This window comes from Chionomys nivalis, chromosome 10, assembly GCF_950005125.1.
Source record: "Chionomys nivalis chromosome 10, mChiNiv1.1, whole genome shotgun sequence".
Lineage (NCBI taxonomy): Eukaryota > Metazoa > Chordata > Mammalia > Rodentia > Cricetidae > Chionomys > Chionomys nivalis.
Window position 1 is genome coordinate 37,921,567 of NC_080095.1, and position 19,271 is coordinate 37,940,837.

Sequence of the window (19,271 nt, forward strand, 5' to 3'; positions counted from 1 at the left end):
GTGGGTTTAGGGATTTTCCTCTTTATGAAATCGTCTGTCTTAGCTGACATTCTGTGTTCCTTTTATGTTTACAAGATGTCAAGAATGATAAACAAGGGGCTGAAGAGATGGCTCAGAGGTGAGGAGCACTGGCTGCTCTTCCAGAGAGGACCTGGGTTCAATTCCCAGCCCCCACCTGGCAGCTCACACCCATCTGTAAGTCCAGTTCCAGGGGATTCGGCGCCCTCTTCTGGCCTCTGTAGAAACTGCCAGCAAGTGGTACACATACATGCAGCCAAACACTCATACACATTAGATAAAATTAATTTAGAAAAATAAACTTTAAATAAAGAAGAATTATAAATGAGGCTTTAAAAGAAAGCCTTATGGCCTATTAGAATAAAGCAACTAGAATTTGAACTGTTTTTGTAAGGTGTTTTATTAGCGTTGTGAAACAATTCTACAAGGATGGAACACTGATAAAATCGAACGTCCACTACTTGACTTTATATTGTTAACTTTCCATCATTGACCCATAACACTTCTGATAGAAGCATCCAGTCAACATGCTTCCTCCAGCTTCATGTTCTCTGTCAATATCTTTCCTTCTGTATTTAAGGACTCAAAAGCTTTGGATTATTTCTACATAGAAAAGGAATCATGAGAAGCCACGCACAGTGAGATGCTGTGATAGTCTAACAATAGAAGATAGATATTCACACCTTCCGTGGCTGATGGAACTGCAGCAGATTGGAAGGAGGCATTATTACAAGCTGATCTAGGTTACCTATATTTGAAAGGGTTTTTTTTTTTTGTATTTATTTTTAATTACGGATGGTTTGTGTGTGTATGGGGGGGGGGTACTTGCAGGAGCCAGAGACATTGGATCTCCCTAGAGTTGGAGGTACAGGTATTTGTGGTTGCTGGGAACTGAATTTAGTCCTTCCGCAAGAGCAGTAAGTGCTCTTAACTGCGAAGCCTCTCTCCAGCCCCTTGAACATTTTTTAACAGTGAGCATGAATGGCAGGCCATGTATGTATGACGGTTGTCAACAAGCAGTCATTGTGCATGAAGGCATGGAACACAGTCACAGGACCGTTGACTTGTCAAGTCCAGGAAACTAAAACCTGTGGGAAGCCAGGCGATGGTGGCGCACGCCTTTAATCCCAGCACTTGGGAGGCAGAGGCAGGCGGATCTCTGTGAGTTCGAGACCAGCCTGGTCTACAAGAGCTAGTTCCAGGACAGGCTCCAAAACCACAGAGAAACCCTGTCTCGAAAAACTAAAACTAAACTAAACTAAACTAAACTAAAATAAAATAAAACCTGTGGAAGCTTTGGGAGCCCAGGCCTAGATGGATGAAGTGGGTCGCTTGGACACAGATCTTAGGGGAAACACTTCTGTCTGGTTCTAGCCCGATAGTCTCTCTCTCTCTCTCTCTCTCTCTCTCTCTCTCTCTCTCTCTCTCTCTCTCTCTATCTCTATCTCTATCTCTGTGTGTGCATGTCTCTTCTCTGTTTCACATCTCTCCCTCTTTCTTTCCTCTCTCCTCCCCCCACTTCCCCACTCTCTCTCTTCCTTTTTCTCTCCCCCCTCTCCTCCCTCCACCCCTTTCTCCCTTCCTCCTCTCTCTTAACCCTCCTCTGCTTTCTCTCTCCCCTCCCCCACCTGTCCCTCTCTACTTTCTCACCATTATGAGCAAGCACCTCATGTTCTTGCCACCACAGTTGGAAACTGCTCTCAGCACCACGCCTTCCCCTCCAGGACAGACTATTCTATCAAACTGGGTGTCAAAAGATGCCCTTCTTCCTGAAGCTGCTTCTTGTCAAATATTCTGTCACGGTGACAGGAAAGACTACTATATACCTGTCTGCCCCTCCCATCCAGAAAAGAATATGAGCAAGATGGGAAAGGCAGGCTTAACCATTCTGGACCAATGAGGCAACAGAGGTGATGGAGCAACAAAATGGAAAGAGCCTGAGTCTCACCTCCTCATGGAGTCAGCACCCACCTTAGACCGGCTCCATTAAACCTCCACATTAATGTAATCACTGTTCCTCTGCTATGGAACCCAGTGATCATTAATTACGGTAGTGAGCAGCTAGTACTTATTATGCAGCCCCACTGCCACATGTTCTGCACAGGTTTAATCTATGTGCGAACCCCGTGATAATCAGAGTTGTACAAAGTCCTATCTTACAGATCGGGAGACTGAGCTGCCGAGAGCTTAACGGAGGCTGTGGTTTAAACATCGCTCTCAGATTTCGTGCTGCAAGTTCGTTCCCCCCATGCACGAGGGCGGAAAGGTAACTAAGTCACTGAGGCAGCTTAATATGCTCACGGATCACTGGGTTTCTATGAAAGTGGCCTACGGCAAAGGAGGGGTCTGCCTGACATACCTACTGTCTCACAATGAGACAAACTTCGCTTTACCCCAGCGTAGCAAGAAGCCCTCCCAGACACCAGCACCATGCTCTTGAATTTTTCAGCCTCCACCATGAGCTAAACAAGACTCTATTCTTTAGAAATCACTCAGGCACAGGTATGTTGTTATAGCAACAAAAACTAGACTAAGACAACTGGCTTTTGCTTCAGACTACAATGAGTGGTGCAGGGAGCGCAAGCCAAATGTCATCATTTAATCCTACAATTTTCTTTGTCACCGCTTCTCTCTTGCCTCCCTGTTAATCCTCCAGTCCCATAGACACGGCTACTCCCTGCTGCGCATGCTCTACTCATTCTCTGGTCCCATATACACGGCTACTCCTTGCTGCGCATGCTCTGTTTACCCTCTGGTCCCATATACACGGCTACACCCTGCTGCGCATGCTCTGTTCATCCTCTGGTTCCATACACACGGCTACTCCCTGCTGCGCATGCTTTGTTCATCCTCTGGTTCCATATACACGACTACTCCCTGCTGCGCATGCTCTGTTCATCCTCTGGTCCCATATACACGCCTGCTCTCTGTTGCGCATACTCTGTTCAACTCCAGTCCCTTGCCCATCCAGCTCAGTTCCAAGAGGAAGCTTAGTCCCTCCCACCCTGGTTCACTGGCAAAGGCTGATTCACACAAAAGCATAAGAAGCCATTAGCAAGCCGGGCAATGGTGGCGCACGCCTTTAATCCCAGCACTTGGGAGGCAGAGGCAGGCGGATCTCTGTGAGTTTGAGACCAGCCTGGTCTACAAGAGCTAGTTCCAGGACAGGCTCCAAAGCCACAGAGAAACCCTGTCTCGAAAAACCAAAAAAAAAAAAAAAAAAAAAAAAAGAAGCCATTAGCAACACAACGCATTACCTCCCCATAAGAAAATAAGCTTTTTATTCTTACATCACGCAAAGACTGGTGTGTGAGAGGCACGGGACTACGTGCTGTGAGATGAGCCTTGGGATCAAGTGACCTGAATTTCATGCCTGCTACCAATAATCGTCACAACCGTAGCAATTCTGAGCCATTCTGAGCTTCCATATTCTCAATAAAACTGGTGGAGTCTGGCTTTAGACAGCTATGGCAGGGCTAAGGTAAGTGAAATAAGCGAGGGGTTATGCTCCTGACCCCACTGGTCTGGCACAAAATAGGAAGCAGGAAATAGGTGTCTTTGGTTGAGTTCTGTTATTCATTGAGGTCTCAAGCCTGAAGTTTTGTTTGTTTGTTTGTTTCCCAAGACAGAGTTTCTCTGTGTACAGCCCTGGCTCTCCTGGAGCTCACTCTGTAGACCAGGCTGACCAGGCTGGCCTTGAACTCAGAGATCCACCTGCCTCTCTGCCTCCCAAGTGCTGGAATTAAAGATGTGTACCACCATGCCCAGCAATTGTACTTAGTTGTAACTCAGTCATTCAAATATTTATTAAGCTCCTCCTCACCCCAAAGTAGACTCTGTGTTTGGGTATAGGCTACAAAAATGCTGCCCGGTAAGGCCCTGCCAATGAGGCTATTGATAAAAACAAACAAACAAACAAACAAACAAAAGATATAGCAGCCAGTCTGGTGACGCAGGCCTTTAATCCCAGCAGTCAGAATACAGAGGCAGGGGGATCTCTGTGAGTCGGAGGACAGCCTGGTCTACAGTGTGAGTTCCAGTCCAGTCAAAACTTCACATAGTGACACTGTCTCAAAAAGAGAGAGAAAGAGAAAAAGGAAAAGACACATAGGAAAGATGTCCACAGTAAACATCCTAAGGCAGACAGGATTGTGCAGGCAGGAAGCTAGAGGCCGCATCAGAGAGAAAGGAAGGTATTCCTGAAGTGACTTCTTTGCTGCTTAAACCTCATGATGGCAGGGCTGGAGAGATGGCTCAGTGGTTAAGACCATTGCCTGCCCTTCCAAAGGTCCTGAGTTCAATTCCGGCAACCACATGGTGGCTCACAACCATCTGTAATAAGGTCTGGTGCCCTCTTCTGGCATGCAGACAAACACACAGATAGAATACTATATACATAATAAATAAATATTAAAAAAAAAAAAACAACTCATGATGGCAGCTTGAGATGTGACTTGATTGGCTTGATTGGAGGAGTGCTTGTCTTGTGTGCAGGAGGCCCTGTGTCTGATCTCCAGTCACATATACTAGACTCACGAGCACATACCTGGAACCCCAGTCTTCAGAAGGTAAGGGCAGGAAGACCAACAGGACAGTCATCTTCAGGGACAGCGAGCCTGAGGCCAGGACCGTGTTAGAGTCTATCTCGAAATAAGTAAATAAGCAAATAATAAAGACGAATGAATTAAACTCAATAGGCTCACATTTCATGGAGATGTAGTTGGAGGCTCAGGGAGGCAGAGGAATTCACCCAAGGGTGGACAACCAATAAGAATAAAGAGATTCGGGGGCTGGAGAGTTGGCTCAGAGGTTAAGAGCACTGCCTGATCTTCCAAAGGTCCTGAGTTCAATTCCCAGCACCCACATGGTGGCTCACAACCATCTATAATGAGAGCTGGTACCCTCTTATGGCCTGCAATTATACATGCAGGCAGAACATTGTATACACAATAAATAAATAATTTAAAAAAAAAAAAGAATAAAGAGATTCGTGTCCAGGTCAGTGGGCACCAAATGCTTATGCTTTTATCCTCAGACCGCATTGCCTCTCCCCTGGGCCCTGGCCTCTCTGCTGAGACACAAGAGTGAGGTGGGAGGGGCCAGAGATAGGAGGAGTGTGCTGCCTGCTGCTCTTTGGTCACAAGGGCATATCTAAGCAGGCTCTGAACAGCTAAGGACTCTGCCGTGACCTCACTACTCTGGTCTTCCCTCCCTCCTTCTTGAATTGAGACGTCAGCCTTCTGCCTCATTTCTTCATATCCTGGACATCTGGCAAGGGAGGGCTCTCAGCAGAGGCCAAAGATTTCCCCCTGTGTCTTCAGAACATCCTCCATCATAAAGACAAAGACTGTGGGGTGCCGTACCGGACAAGCACACTCACCACTCCCACCTCCACTCCTCTCCGTGCCCCTCTTCTCTGGCCTGCCCTCTGCCTTCCTCTCACCCCCCCCCATACCCTCCCACCTCCTGCATGCTCTGAGATGAAAGAACCAATTACTCCTGCTCCCACCCCCACCTCTGAGCTGGGCTGCTTGTTGGTCCCCAGCCATCAGCAATCCCTACCAGGGCTGCCTAAATGGTCCCAGAAAAGTGTGGCTAATTGGGAAAAGATTGCCTCCATCCTTCCGAGGCCTGAACACTGCAAACGGAGCTCTCCCAAGCTAAGCAAAGATTTTCACACTGAGGCATCCTCTCATCAGAGAGAGCTGAGGGGTTACCTGTCACCCAGACCTGTTGTTTCTTCCTTGACATTTAGACCCAGATGCTGAGCACCTACGACACATTCACCTTCTCTAGTACCACAAGCAGCAGAGCCCCTGAGGGCATCAGATGAGTGTGTGTGTGTGTGTGTCTCACTTCAGCAGTTAGTGAGTGCTGAGCACTTACTACACACTCAACACTGTGCTAGACACTGGGGATACAGAGTGACTTAAATAGTCCACATGCTGCTCTCAGGGAGTTGGCCTTCATTCTAATAAAGAAGGACCGTTAAGTGGTGTCAAGTGCTGTCGGGAATACATCAGAGTAGGTGGGACATGGATGAAGGGGTAGTGCTGTTGTAGATAAGAGGAGATGGGGCAGGTCTTAATTCTGGATAGCGCGTGACCAACCTGCTTTCTTTATGCAAATGTTGTGTTCTAGGACAGGCAGATATTGGTGAAACCTTTGCCTAGTAAATCACATAGAGGAACGTGCATTTATTGCTGGGCTCGTTGTTTTGGTTCTGATTTTTTTGAGCCAGTCAGACACAGCCCAGGCTAGCCCTGAACTGGATATGCAGAGGATAGCCTTGAAATCCTGAATTTTCCTGCTACTGCTCCCTAGTGCCTGAGATTACAGGAATGCAACCACTGTGCCCAGCTCTCAAGTCACAAGTTGACTCCAGCAGGTTAGGTTTACCAGTTAGCTGGCAGCAAACCACTAGAACCTCGGTTTTCTCACAAGAAAAATAGATTTAATACTGTGTCTCCTCCCAGCTCGCTTACAGGGCTGTTGAGAGTCTCGTGGAATGAGAGTTTAATTTTGTGGGACTGCTACCTTATTACATCAAAGTAATGCAGTTGCTGTTAGCACGGAGGCAGTGTGGGCGGAGTAAAGTCGCACCTCCAGGTAGACATTCTGTGGTAATCCAATTCCGATGTGTGTGGCTGACTGAGATGAAGATCACATTAAGATGGTTTCCAAAGCTGGGTGGGCAGGGATAGCATCTTCTTCTTAAGCCTTCTGAGGCTCAGAAGCACTTTGTGGTTCTTCGAGGCTGTGGTTAGTTGTCAGCCGTAGCAAGCATCCTGTCTAGGGCTATCTGTTACCGTCTTAACTTCAGGCTATTGGTTAACCTCGAGACCCCAGTTTCCATTCTCCATGGTTCACCTGTGCTACGAGCATGAAATTGAAGCATTACCTCGTCAGCGTTCTTTGCCCCAGTTTGTTACATTGAGGAACAGCCTCCACCTAAAGGGATGGGGAATCTGACACCCCGGGGAGAAGCAACTTCTCACTTCACGGAATTTCTTCCTCTGGATACTGCAGTTTGTGGCAAAATGGAATGATTGCCACTTGGAAGGGAGTTTATTTCACTCAAATAATACCACTAAATTGCAAGGTTTACAGCACGTATCTCCAGGAGAGTATGCGGCAGCAATCAGATACTTGTCTGATTCCTGCCCCCTTGGGAGCCGCTGCAGGTGGCCGGCACAGCTCAGCTATGAGGATAGATGACAAGGCCGATAGAGAGTGTGGCTTAGAAACTACTTTCTGACACTGTTTGTGGAGAACAAGGCTATTGCCAGGGTGGGCAGTGACAGGATGGAAGAGCAATGGTAATGTGTCCTCGCCAGACATTTCAAAACCTCAAAATACAGATTTTTCTTTCCAGAGAGATAAGTATGGATTCATCGACCAGAATACTTAAGTCTGGTCTACTCAGGGCAAACTAGAGACACTGCCTTTGCCAATATTTCTAATACAGGATGGGAGATCTTATTTTAGAAAGGAGAAGGCAGAGAGGTAGAGATAAGAGCTTAGAAGGAAGAGAGGAGGCTGATGAGAGAGGGGAGAGCTGTGGTCCCTCTGGTCCTGAGCTGCCCCAGCTCAGCATCCGGTCTGTTATCATCACAAATATGGACACTGTTCTCTCCTTAGGGATGAGAATGCAGAGTGCAGAGAGTTGAACCACCTTTTCAAGTTCATATGGCCAGGAAGTGGCAACAAAGTTTTATCTGTTTAACTCAGGGCCAGAATCAAAGTGAAGTTTCAAGTCGACCTCCCTATGGGGTTTTGTCACTTGGCTGCTCTTTCTCTTGCTCTGTTGCTTAAGGGGCCGAGGAATCACTACACTGGGCTTAGACCAGTTCCAATGTCCTTTTCTGTTGATAAATTTGGTTTCTAAATAAATAATTATCCTGCCCATTCCTGTCTGTATCACCTCCCTCCTGGCTGATTGCTCCCTTCCCCCACTGACATCTTCCCACGTTTGCTTAACTCTTTCTTTTTACCCCTCACACATTAATTTAGCACACACATACACACATGTGAGCATGCACACCCCACTCACCTTCCCCCCACACACCCATACACAAAATAAAATTAGAAACACACCCAACTCTCAAGGTATTTAAGGAATGGAGATTTTCAATCAGTATGGCCCAGACTGAGCCCTTTGGGTCCCCTCCATCCCGAGCCTGTGTGAGAGGCAGGCAGAGCTCGTGCAAGGGGGGCAGGAAGCTCGTGACTCAAAGCTGGCCTGGCAGGAAAAAGACCTACTGGGCTTCCTTGCGTCTGTCCTGGGCCACCAGAGTCTCAGGAGCTACCGCCTGGTATGCCGTTCTTCCTCTCATATATAAGATCCTTTTAGAACGTGAAGAGGTTTCCTGGCCCCTTTTTTATTTTTATGTATGCTGATAAAATACAGAGAAAACAGTGTCTGATGATTCAAAAATAGAGGCTAAGCCGATCGGCATATGGCCTTCGCTTCAAAGGACTGCTCGTTTTAATCAACCAGTTGAGACACCAATAAGCATTTTTTTTTTATGTTTGCTTGCACACAGGGAAGTGAAGGCAGCAGTGGGAGCCATGGCAGTTTGGGAAACTGAGGCTAGTAAAAGCGTGGATATTCTTGCAATGTTTCATGGTCTCAGACTCCCCCTATATGCATGAATGCACACACACACACATGCCATACACTAGAGTCACCACCCTCTTGCTGTCTTATAGCACACACATGAAAATAGTATTGAGAAGGAGATAGATAGGGGCAGGAGAAGCTCAGGTCCCAGTTGGTGTCTGGATGTATCCCTGTTGTCCTCCCCTCTCCCAAACCAAAGCTGCCCCCCCCCAGATCCCCAGGTGGTGCTGAAGTGGGCAGAGGCTGAAAACTAGAACCAGGTTCCAATCCAGGCCCCACCACTCACCTGCTGCGTGACCTTGGGTGTGTGACTTAGCATCACCTTCTTGGCCTTAGAATGGGGCTCAGCAAGCTTCAGGAATCTTACTGGAGGATTCATGCAGCTGTGGTGTCATGGGTTCAGCACAGTGCCTGATATTTAGGAAAGGGCCCGTCTGTAGTGTTAATGATGATGGTCTAAGACAAAAACAGTCTTCATCCCAAGCAGGCTCCACAGTTACCGTCATTCAATCCTCTATTCTACAGAAGACCCTGGAATGTAGGCTCACCCAGTAAACAGTAAATGGTGGATATTGACACCCAGGTAGCCTGACCCTCGGTTCACAGACCTGAGATAATGCTGATTTTCATGGGTGCTGCCCTGGTAAGCTGAGCTCTCAACAGCCCACATCCCCTCACCCCTCAATATACACACAAGATTTCCTTGGTCCTAGCCTACAGCAAGGAGGGGTCATAAACAGGAAGAGGGGAGGAGGGGAGGTCAGGGTATGGCTGGAGCTTCTGCATCAGGGCTGAATCCCCACCTCCCAGTTGGAACTGGGGTTGCAGCAAGGCAGGGCGCCACAACCCGCCCTGGGGGAGCCGAGAAGGGCGGGGATATGGGGGGCAAGTCCTCAGTGCTGAGCCAGTGGCCAGAGCACCGCCCCCAGGAGCGGAGGGAGGGGTGGTGGAGCAGGGGGGGTGCCCAGCTGCTATCCCCGCCGCCTCCAGGCCCCCACTCTCTGGCGCCCAAGTAGGAGGGCGGCAGCTACCCGCGCCCTCCTCCCCACACCCCCGCTACCTGCCCAGTCCCCGAAGCGAAGCGTGAGAAGGCTGCGAGCCAGTCGGGCGAGCCCACAACTTTGCAGCCTCGGGGAAAACCAGGGCCGGCGTCTGGGGCTCCTCCTGTCGCGATCCGAGCTCGGTGAGTTCGTTCCCCAGTCATCTGCGGCGCTGCGGCCGCTTCGGGGGGCGGCTGCCCGGGCGTCCAAGAGGCAGTGGCGGAGGAACCGGTGGGTGCCCGCGCTGCCAGGTCCGCAGGGCTCCGGTGCCGCCCTCAGAGGCCGGTGGGGCTGGTGCCGGTGCTGAGCGGACAGCTCCCCACACTTCCTGCAGCCAGGCACTGTATGCGGGCCTTCGCGGGACGCAGGGCCCCGGCTGCAGCTGCCCACCCGGCGCCCCGCACTCCCCCAGTCCCTGTCCTTCGCCTTCCCTGAGCAGCGGCGCATCTGGAGGCTGCTCCCGCGCCCCCCTGGCGACTGGCGCCGGGAAGACACTTGCTTTCCTCGCCGGATCCCGGCACCTAAGGCTCTGTGAAGTGGGCAGCCCCCGCCCCCGTGGCCTCTGGGAGTGCATGGCTATGGGGGCCCTGAGTCTCCAGCGATCACCCTCAGTCATGCCCTGAACTGCGCCCCAGCTGTGCAGAGAGACTGCAGGCCCCCAGAGTGGTAAGCACAGTCACCTGCGAAGATTTCAAGGTGACCAGTGTCTCAGCCCGGACGGACGGTACAGCTTGAACCCAGGCCCCGTGGCATCCACCCATCCTGGGTGCAGCCACTTTTCCAGAACTTTTCTCATGCCTCCTTCTGGTCGATTACTTAGACCACTGGAAAGTTCTTCTCGATACACAGAACCTATTTCCCCGCGGTACCCGAAGTTGGGCAGGGGCTTCGGCTGTAGAAGGTGAGGCTGCATTTGGTTCTGTGTAGGGTTGTCATCCCAGGAAAAGCTGCCAAGCATCCACTAGTCCACCCAGGACGGGCTTCTTGGCGCCGAAAGGGTTTCAGCGCCTTGGGGATTGTTTGGGTTTCTCCCGCCAGGAAAGCGAAAGGCGGGTGCGAATGGGGGATTTCAATTTCATTGCCTCAAAGGAAAACACTCTTTGCAAAGATTTTATAGAAATAGTCAGGGCAACCAGCGGCTGGAAAATGAACTGATCAGGACCCACAGGCACAAATCGTCTAGCTATACCTTCACCCTACCCAGCCCCTGAACACTATCGATTGTTTAATTGATTTTTGAAAGAAAAAAGCCAGGTGGCAGAGGGTGGGTATACACACACAAACCCAGACGCACACAGATAACACATAAAGTCGTACACAAGCGAACTCACACCATGGTCCACAGCACAACTCCTTCCAGAGAGCCTCGGGTAACCTGTGAGGTCACCGAACATTGCTCAAGATAGGAGGGGGGAGGGGTGAACCAGGATTTCCAAAAGTCTAACCGGTCTCTCTACCCCCACTAGATCCTTCTCTTCCTCCTAGAGAAGCCTCAGTCAGAGATCCCAAAAGTGGGTGGCTTCCCCTACTGTGATACTGTAGCTGTTCCACCCCTCGGCTCCTAAACCCCACCCCTCCCCCACACGCAATCACTCCAGACTGCAACCAGGCCCTTTCCCTCCTCTGCCTGGCCTCCACGACGCCAAAGCAACAGGAACTCATCCGAAGTAGGTCTGGCTAGGGGCAGGCTGTTGTGGTCTCTGGGTCTCTAACCTGCTTGGTCCCAAATTAGGGAAACCAGAAAGGGTGGGTACGAGGGGCAGAGTTTGGGAGATTTGTGTACAGCTCTCCAGTCCTTCGAGCAAGGAGAAGAGCATCAGGTGATCCTGGACAACACTGTAAGGTTTCCTCTCTCCTTGCGCCCCATAGGAATGTGACCGAGGAGGATGCTGGCCCTGCGGCTGCTCAACGTGGTGGCCCCTGCCTACTTCCTTTGCATTTCCCTGGTGACCTTTGTCCTGCAGATCTTCCTCTTCCTGCCCAGCATGCGTGAGGACCCCACAGCCACCCCGCTCTTCTCGCCCGCCGTGCTTCACGGGGCGCTCTTCCTGTTCCTCTCAGCCAATGCCCTGGGCAATTACGTCCTGGTCATCCAGAATTCCCCAGACGACCTTGGCACCTGCCAGGGAACCTCATCCCAGCGACCTCAGTGCCCACCGCCCAGCACCCACTTCTGCCGAGTGTGCTCCCGAGTCACGCTGAGGCACGACCATCACTGTTTCTTCACCGGCAACTGCATTGGCAGCAGGAACATGCGCAACTTCATCCTTTTCTGCCTCTACACCTCACTGGCCTGTCTTTACTCCATGGTGGCCGGCGTGGCCTACATCTCAGCTGTTCTTTCCATCTCCTTCGCCCATCCCCTGGCCTTCCTCACGCTCCTGCCTACTTCAATCAGCCAGTTCTTCTCCGGTGAGTGGGCCTTGGCTGGTCTGACAAACGAGGCCTCCTAACCCAACCCCGAGTTTTTCAAATAAAAGCACAGGATATTCAGTTCCAAGTGTCAGATAAACAGTCGTTTGGTATGATTATGGCCCAGTATTTCAGGAAGCATACTAAGAGAACAGATTGTAGCCTATCCGAGATTCAGATTAACTGAGCATGCTTTATTTCCTCTGACCCTTCTCATCTTTCATACTATACGTTACTCATAAAAATTATGGCAAACAAGCTGTACACCTCTCAGGCCAGTCAACTTTCCTTCAGAGCTCATGCTAGGTGCCCCATTGGCCTGTCCCTCCCTCCCCCTCCCCCGTGTCCTGTTAGCACACCCCTTCAGCAGTCAACCACGGTGAATCTAGACTTGACTTCAGCGTGTGCTGAGCAGCAGTAGGCTAACCTCAAACCTCCAGCGTCCCATCCCCTGAGTTGGGCCCCATCAGGCTCGGCAGTGGGCAGCTAGCTCAGAGCCACCTTGTTGGCTGCAAGTCCACACTCCAGAGATCCAGTCTGGTGAGGGATCTGAGCCTCTGGAAGGCTCTGACACCTGCTGGAGCCAGGCACATGCTGCTCCCACGGGTACCATGATGAGGACTGTGGTTTGAATAGTGCATCTCAAAGAACATCCCATGATACCTGGCCCCGGGAGACTCTGTTCCTGGTGGCCATTCTATTTTTGCCTGGCCTTGGCATCTGTCCCTACTTCATTTCCTTCCACTCTTTTCTTGCTTTAACCTTTGATTCTCTACCATTAGTAGTGTGCACACAAAGATATGTGTCTGGTGTTCTTAGACCCACTTCTCAGACAAAGAAACTGAATCTTAGCTGGGACTAAATGACCTGCCTAGTGGCTTATTCCCTGGAGTAACTATCTCTGGCTTTTATTAGGTGTTTTATTTAGGTGTTTAATCTAGTGCTCTTCCTCAGTTCCCATAGTCCCAAGCACAGCGACTTGACCTTCGAGTGTCAAAGAAAAACTCATATTTCTACCGAGAACCTGACAGTCCTGATGCACCTGGACTGGACTGGACTGAACCAGACTGGACTGGACATTTGAAAAAAAATGGCTGTACCCTAGGGGAGCCCTCATTTCATCCTCTGTTGTATCTATAGCCCAGCTCTTCCCAGACATAGAACTATCATGCCATTTGGCAGTAGGAACACAGAGGCTCAGGGAGGACCAGCCATGGGAAATGTCTGGAGGGCTGGTGGTGAAGCTGGGCCCAGAACTTGGAGCTCTGTGGCCTTCTGGATCTTGGTGCTGGCATAGGAGGCTGCCAATACCGAAATAACCAGGATGGGGGAGGGCAGGTGGGTGGGCTGGGGGTGGAGTGTGAGAGCAGGCAGGTGGAGTGATGAGGAGAGCCAGAGAACCTGATTACACATCTTTTCCCAAGTCGTCTCACCAGCCACACAAAAGGGTGGTTCCAGAAGGAGGACCTTGGAATGGTTTGATTTAAGTCTGGCGTGAGGCCCGTCCATATGTGCTAGGCTTGGGAAATATCGGAGAAAGGAAGCCTCTCGTCTTGATCTGATAGGAAAAAAGAGGCAACCCATGCCCACCTCAGTGCCCAGGCATCTGTTCTGGCTTCAGAATGAGTCTCGCCATCCTCCACCATGTCCACTAGAAAAGGAATTCAAGATTTCTCATCACCAGATCCATCTCCTCTTTCTCCCTTACCGACCCTTCCCATTCTTCCCTGGCCCTCTCCACCTGCATACACCTCCCTGTTCAGCTTCCTCCTTTGAGACTTTCCTTACCCAGTTTCTGGTCCAAATGGTCCAGAGTAAACCCTCTTACCTCTCAGGAGAACAGGTGGGCAAGAGGGTGCACCAAGGCGGTTGTTTAATAGAATCCCTTGAGTTCAAGATCGGTCATTAGTACCTGAGATAGGTGTAAGTGGGGATCTGAAAGCCCCCCCCCACCCTTATGTGGGGGGTCTAAAAATGGAAGTTCCAAAAAATACAGATGCCACTAAACTCCAGACCCTCTGCTAATGCCAGAGAGAAGGTCAGTCGAAGACGCTTGGTAAGGGTTCTTTCCTTTTGGCTTTGTGTCACCTGTGTGAGCCCCGTTCTTATCTAGAGAATGGAGATGACACCATTTGGCATGTGCCATGGCATTTGGATTACTGTCAGCTGGCAGATGCCCCTAGAAGACCCAGCAGGAGAAAAAGGTGGCTAGACCTTGTTGCGTATCTATTTTGAGTCCCACTGGATGTGTCTCATTGTATCCAATACTTAGCACAAGTCTGGGAGACAGCTTTTTGTCTTTTTCTAAGGCTAGGGAGCCAAAGGCTCCACCAGGTTAAGTTGTTTCTGAGCCATGTAGCTTTGGATTCTGGGTTTGTTCTTTTCTACTCTGCCACCCTGCCTGTCTAGTCTTGCTTCCTTGCTGAATCGGCCTCTTTGGGAGGAGGGGTACAGCCTGTACTCAAATCTATCATGGAATATGCTGGGAGGTGGTTCGGCAGAAGTGTTAGAGATGGGTGTGGGGGGAGGGCAAGGACAAAGGAAAGTAGATGATGTAATCTTTCAGATCCCTTAAGGAAGTTTTGTGAGTTTTCTGAAAGTGGAACTATTATGACATAGTTTAGAGGTGCTGAAGCAGCCAGGCCAGGTAACTTCAAACACTTTGAAGGAAAGAAAGCAGGTCCCCAGAATAGCCTTTTGTAGATGCTGCATGGGGCCAGCAAAAGGCCGAAAAGTCTTTGCCTCATGCCTTGATTTAGAAACCTGTGGGAAATGGTTTCCATCTGCCTGGCTGGTTCCTGGGGCCCAGCTGCAAGGCAGACCTGAGCTTGATGGTTCTGAGGTGCTTACATCCTGGCTTGAGGGCTAGCTTGCACATCAGTTTCCCTCAAGCTGGAAGGGCACCATGTCCCCAGGAGTCTCTGTCCTGCACATGGCTGCCCGAGCTAATTTGTACTGACAAGAAAAAAGTGGGTTACAGGATAGCCTAGCCCATTTGAGTCTGTCTCTTTGATATATCCCCAACAATGGTGGAGGGCCTTCTCTAGACACCAAATGGAGCAAGATTTCTGTCTCTGGGCTTCTGGTCCTGTTTGTTTCTGACTTTGCGAAGAATATCCTGTTCCCCAAGCTCCTAGGGTCGAGGAAGAGGCTTTGTATGAGCAAGCTAGCAAATCGATTCATCTGGGCTGCAGAATCCACCATGGATCAGACTAACAGGTATTGAAGCCTACTTCTCAGGAGTTCAGAACTGGAGCCTGGGAAGAAGTAGGCTGGGGCAGAGGTGCTGGGGAAGGGAAGACCATGGAGATATATGAATTATAAAGTGACATCCCTGAAGCAAGCATCCAAGCCTCACTGGAGGAAGTGGTGGTGGGGTTGCCCAGCTGAGAGATAAAGGCCTTTGAGTTCTACTCTCAAACCATTGCTCTTGCCTGGAAGGCGAGTCAAGGTAGATGCATTTACTACAGCTAACAAAGTTGCAGCCCAGACAGGACTCCAAACCCTGGCAAGGTGGGGGAAGGCTGGAGGGTCTGATTCTCCTCCTCTGAGCCCTGATACTCAGCACTGGGTGTAAGCCACACGCGGGCAACTCCAAATCCCTGCAACCCTAGAAACCTAATTATAGCCATTTTGCAGATGAGCAACCTACAACTCAGAGAGGTTAAGAATCCTACACAATTTCACACAGTTGGGAGATTCAAACCCCAGCATGGACCAATCCTCCCACCTCAGACTCCGAGGGCACATGAGATCTCTTACTAGTGGACTTTTAAAAACAGTCTCAGGAAAATGCTGGGTTTGGACGGTGTAGGGCGGGTGCTGTCCCACTGTCAGGGTGCTGAACTGATGGCCTTAGGGGACTCAGAGAGCTTTTGCCTGCAGACATGACTGTCAGGGCAGCTTTGACTGAGTGTTGCAGCGATTCCTTTTGTTAACGTTAATGACTAACTTGTTCTCTAAGTCGGCTCTGTGTGCTGCCCTTGAAGCTGAGCTCGTGACATGAGCTCGTGACATGGTCCTATTCTCCATCATGCTGTCGCTTTCTCAGATCCTCCCAGACAGTGCTCCCAGCCTCATCGGGAGAACTGACTGTAGTCTAGACTGCTGCCCAGGGGCCAGCTCCTTCTTTAAGGTCCTAAGTTTGCTCCTCTTTCCTCATGTGATGCCCCCACCCCGCTTCCAATCCAGAAAGTGAAATGGGGGAGCATTTCTGCCTCTAGGGAAATGTGCAGTCTAGACTGTACCAGAAATACTGAGGGCCCTTTTCGCGGAGCTTACCTAGCTTGTTCTCCATCTCCCTAGGCCCCGAGTTCTTCTCTACTCCTCAGGAGCCATTAAGGAAAACTTGGGGCTGCAGAGCTGAGATTGCTACAAATCTCAACTTCCAGCTCGTGAGCCTTTCTCGTTGCCTCGCAGCGGAAAGCGCCAGCACGGAGGCCTGGGTACGTGGCCTGGGTGTAAAGCGGTCTGGTGTCTCCCTTCCCCCTGCAGGAGCTGTCCTCGGTTCTGACATGTTCGTCATCCTCATGCTCTATCTCTGGTTCGCTGTCGGCCTGGCCTGTGCCGGCTTCTGCTGCCACCAGCTGCTGCTGATCCTCCGGGGGCAGACCCGCTACCAGGTTCGAAAGGGGGTGGCAGTGAGAGCCCGGCCCTGGCGCAAGAACTTACAGGAGGTCTTCGGAAAGAGGTGGCTGCTGGGCTTGCTGATCCCCATGTTCAATGTCGGGACTGAAAGCTCCAAGCAGCAGGACAAATAGCTGGCAAGGACCTTGCCATTTCTCCGTCTCAGTTCCTTCTGAACGTAAGATCACAGCACCCCTGTCTCCACCTGTGACACACCACACCCTCCACTAAGAAGGGCCTCATATCCACCCCAGACATTTAACACTCAGAGGATTTATAAAAAGGTGCATTCTGACATGGAGGGGAAATGACCACCTGAGCATCACTAGGCTGCTCACGACCCAGCCAGGGGTGGTAGCTGCTAATCTGTGAGGGTGTTTCTGTTTCAAGTTATCTTCTGGGAAGCCCTTCCCCCACCCCCTGCCTGGCCCATCCGCTGTTATGTCTCAGGTGTCACCACTTCTGTTAAAGGCCTTCTCCACATCTGGATAGTGGAGACTCCATTCTTGCTGCTGGTAGGAGACTCCCCAGGCCCTGGAGGCTGGTAAGTGGTACAGTTAGCACGCAGGCAGTCCAGTAAGCTTTGCCAACTGCTAGTGGAAATGGGAAGGGGTGTGGATACACACTCATCCTCTAGAAGGGATAACCAGCAGAATGTGCACTGGCTGCTCAGCCTATGTATAAAGTCTTTCCCCTAGATATAGCAGTCAATAGCCTGGCATTTTTTAATGCTGTTCCCTGCCCAGCCTCCTCCAGCTGGCCACTCCAGCCCAGCCCAGGAGTTAACTGGTTACTTCTTTTCCCTGGAATTCCTCTGGCATTTGAGCTCCAGCCTCTAGATTTTTGCTAGATATTGGGAAGGGAAGAAGGGAGAGCTAAAGGGGAGTTACCCATAAGTAACAAGGGAAACATATTTCTATATAGCCTTATATAACCATATATAAGTGTGTGTGTGTGTGTGCGTGCATGTGTGTGTGTGTAAGGGGGTAGGGGTGAGGAGTGTTGTTATGAACACAGAGTGAGTATTGGAGGGGGAGGATGGAGGGGTAAATGGGTTGACTCTCTTTCAACCAAAGCCATCTAGTGTTTGAATACTGACCTTTGGAGGTATTTTAACGGGATCTAGGGAGCTCTCTGCCAGGAGTGCTATGAAAGAGATTTTTGCTTCTGTTCTACATGAGTTTAGAGATTCCTTTGCATTCCTGATTCTGTTATCCTCTTTGCCACTTCTGGGCCCAAGGGCAAGCTCTTTAGAGACACCTGGGAGTCACCGGCTTTCGTGAGGTGGGGGCGGAGGTGGGATGAGCATGGAAAGAGTCTGAAAATCAGACCACAGATTTTTCTGCTCCCAGCCCAGCCATTCTGGAGACTTTCCCGATGTTCACAGTGGTTTAGAGTGGATACACTGGAGGACAGGGAGGTGTAACTGTGTTAGGGCCAGGTTGGGGCAGTCACAGGGACAAAGAAGCCTGAAGATCATGCTCAGCCCCAAGGGGTTAATGGGAATGAGAGAGTATGGGGGTGCAATTGCCAGTCCATTCTTTCCAGTCTGACTAGCTCTAAATGGGGGTGCTGACTTGAATTCTGAAACCCAGAGGACCATACAGACCCCTGGACATATGAAGGAGTGGGAGCCACAGAAAAACCCTCTCCAGCCTTGGTCTCGAGGCCAATCCAACATTCATAAAGGTGTTGAGGCTGAAGCCCACAGCCTTCAGTGTCCAGTGGATGGCCCCAGTGACCCCAGCCACCGCTTCATAAGACCCTGAATTCTTGAGCAGAGCTTGGGAGGATTTTATGCAGGCCCTACTTTGGCGCCCTCCAGAGGGCTAATGGAGTAATGTCGCTCCTGCTCGCTCACTCCCTCCAGCATTCATCCTTTGGAGTCTCCCATGGGTTCATCCTGCTGTAGTTATCAAGCACCGACTGCGGGCTGAGTCCTGGTCACTAACAATCCAGACTGCCCCCATCAAGGGCAGTTCATTCCTACAATTCCACTCTGCTACCTTGGCAGTTGTTGAAGTCAGCCCCTTGGAGAGAAAATAAGCGGCAGGGCTGAAGGGGAGTTCAGGCTTCCTCCACTAGAGCTGATTTTACGCACAATTCTGGCCACCCGTTAGCGGCATGAGGAAACAAGGGATGGTCTGAATGGCTCAGGACTCGGAGAGCTCTTGACCCTAGAGGTCAAACTTGAAAGCCAGCTCTGCATTGTCCAGGCTCAGATCATGAAGTCTGACATCCCAGAATGGAAAGAGGAGAATTTCAGGAGGCCAGCTCCTAAACGCTGGCCCATGAGGGTGGCTGTGGGGAATTTGCCAGGTATGGTATGTGAGCAGCATTTGTGTACATGGCGCCCTGTTTTTAATGAAGAATATGAATAAAATTTGTGGTTTTCAACTGTATTTGATTAGATCATCTGGTTGGTGGCAGGGTTGCAGAATGGCCTGTGCTGATGCTGATTTAGGATACTTCTGGGACCGGGAGAGATGGCTCAGTGGTTAAGAGCACTGGTTGCTCTTGGGTTCAATTCCCAGCACCCACATGACAGCTCA

At 50.5% G+C, this 19,271-nt stretch overlaps 1 protein-coding gene and 1 long non-coding RNA gene across 4 annotated transcripts; one reads left to right on the forward strand and one right to left on the reverse strand.

The window, feature by feature from the left end:
- Positions 1 to 4,460: 4,460 nt before the first annotated feature.
- Positions 4,461 to 9,819, reverse strand: LOC130882524 (uncharacterized). Its single transcript, XR_009057839.1, has 3 exons — positions 9,702 to 9,819; positions 8,928 to 9,052; positions 4,461 to 4,658 (listed from the first exon to the last, which is right to left on the reverse strand). It is a non-coding gene; the product is annotated as an uncharacterized LOC130882524 (long non-coding RNA).
- Positions 9,588 to 19,121, forward strand: Zdhhc22 (zinc finger DHHC-type palmitoyltransferase 22). 3 transcript variants are annotated; one of them, XM_057782713.1, is made up of 3 exons: positions 9,588 to 9,824; positions 11,551 to 12,093; positions 16,588 to 19,121. In XM_057782713.1, exons 2-3 carry the CDS (start codon positions 11,568 to 11,570, stop codon positions 16,851 to 16,853), a joined length of 792 nt encoding a protein of 263 aa, XP_057638696.1. In that variant the 5' UTR covers positions 9,588 to 9,824; positions 11,551 to 11,567; the 3' UTR covers positions 16,854 to 19,121. The 3 variants fall into 3 exon arrangements, with proteins under 3 accessions (XP_057638696.1, XP_057638697.1, XP_057638698.1); XM_057782714.1 differs by lacking the exon at positions 9,588 to 9,824 and adding an exon at positions 9,860 to 10,582; XM_057782715.1 differs by lacking the exon at positions 9,588 to 9,824 and adding an exon at positions 11,212 to 11,348.
- The last annotated feature ends 150 nt before the right edge of the window (positions 19,122 to 19,271 follow it).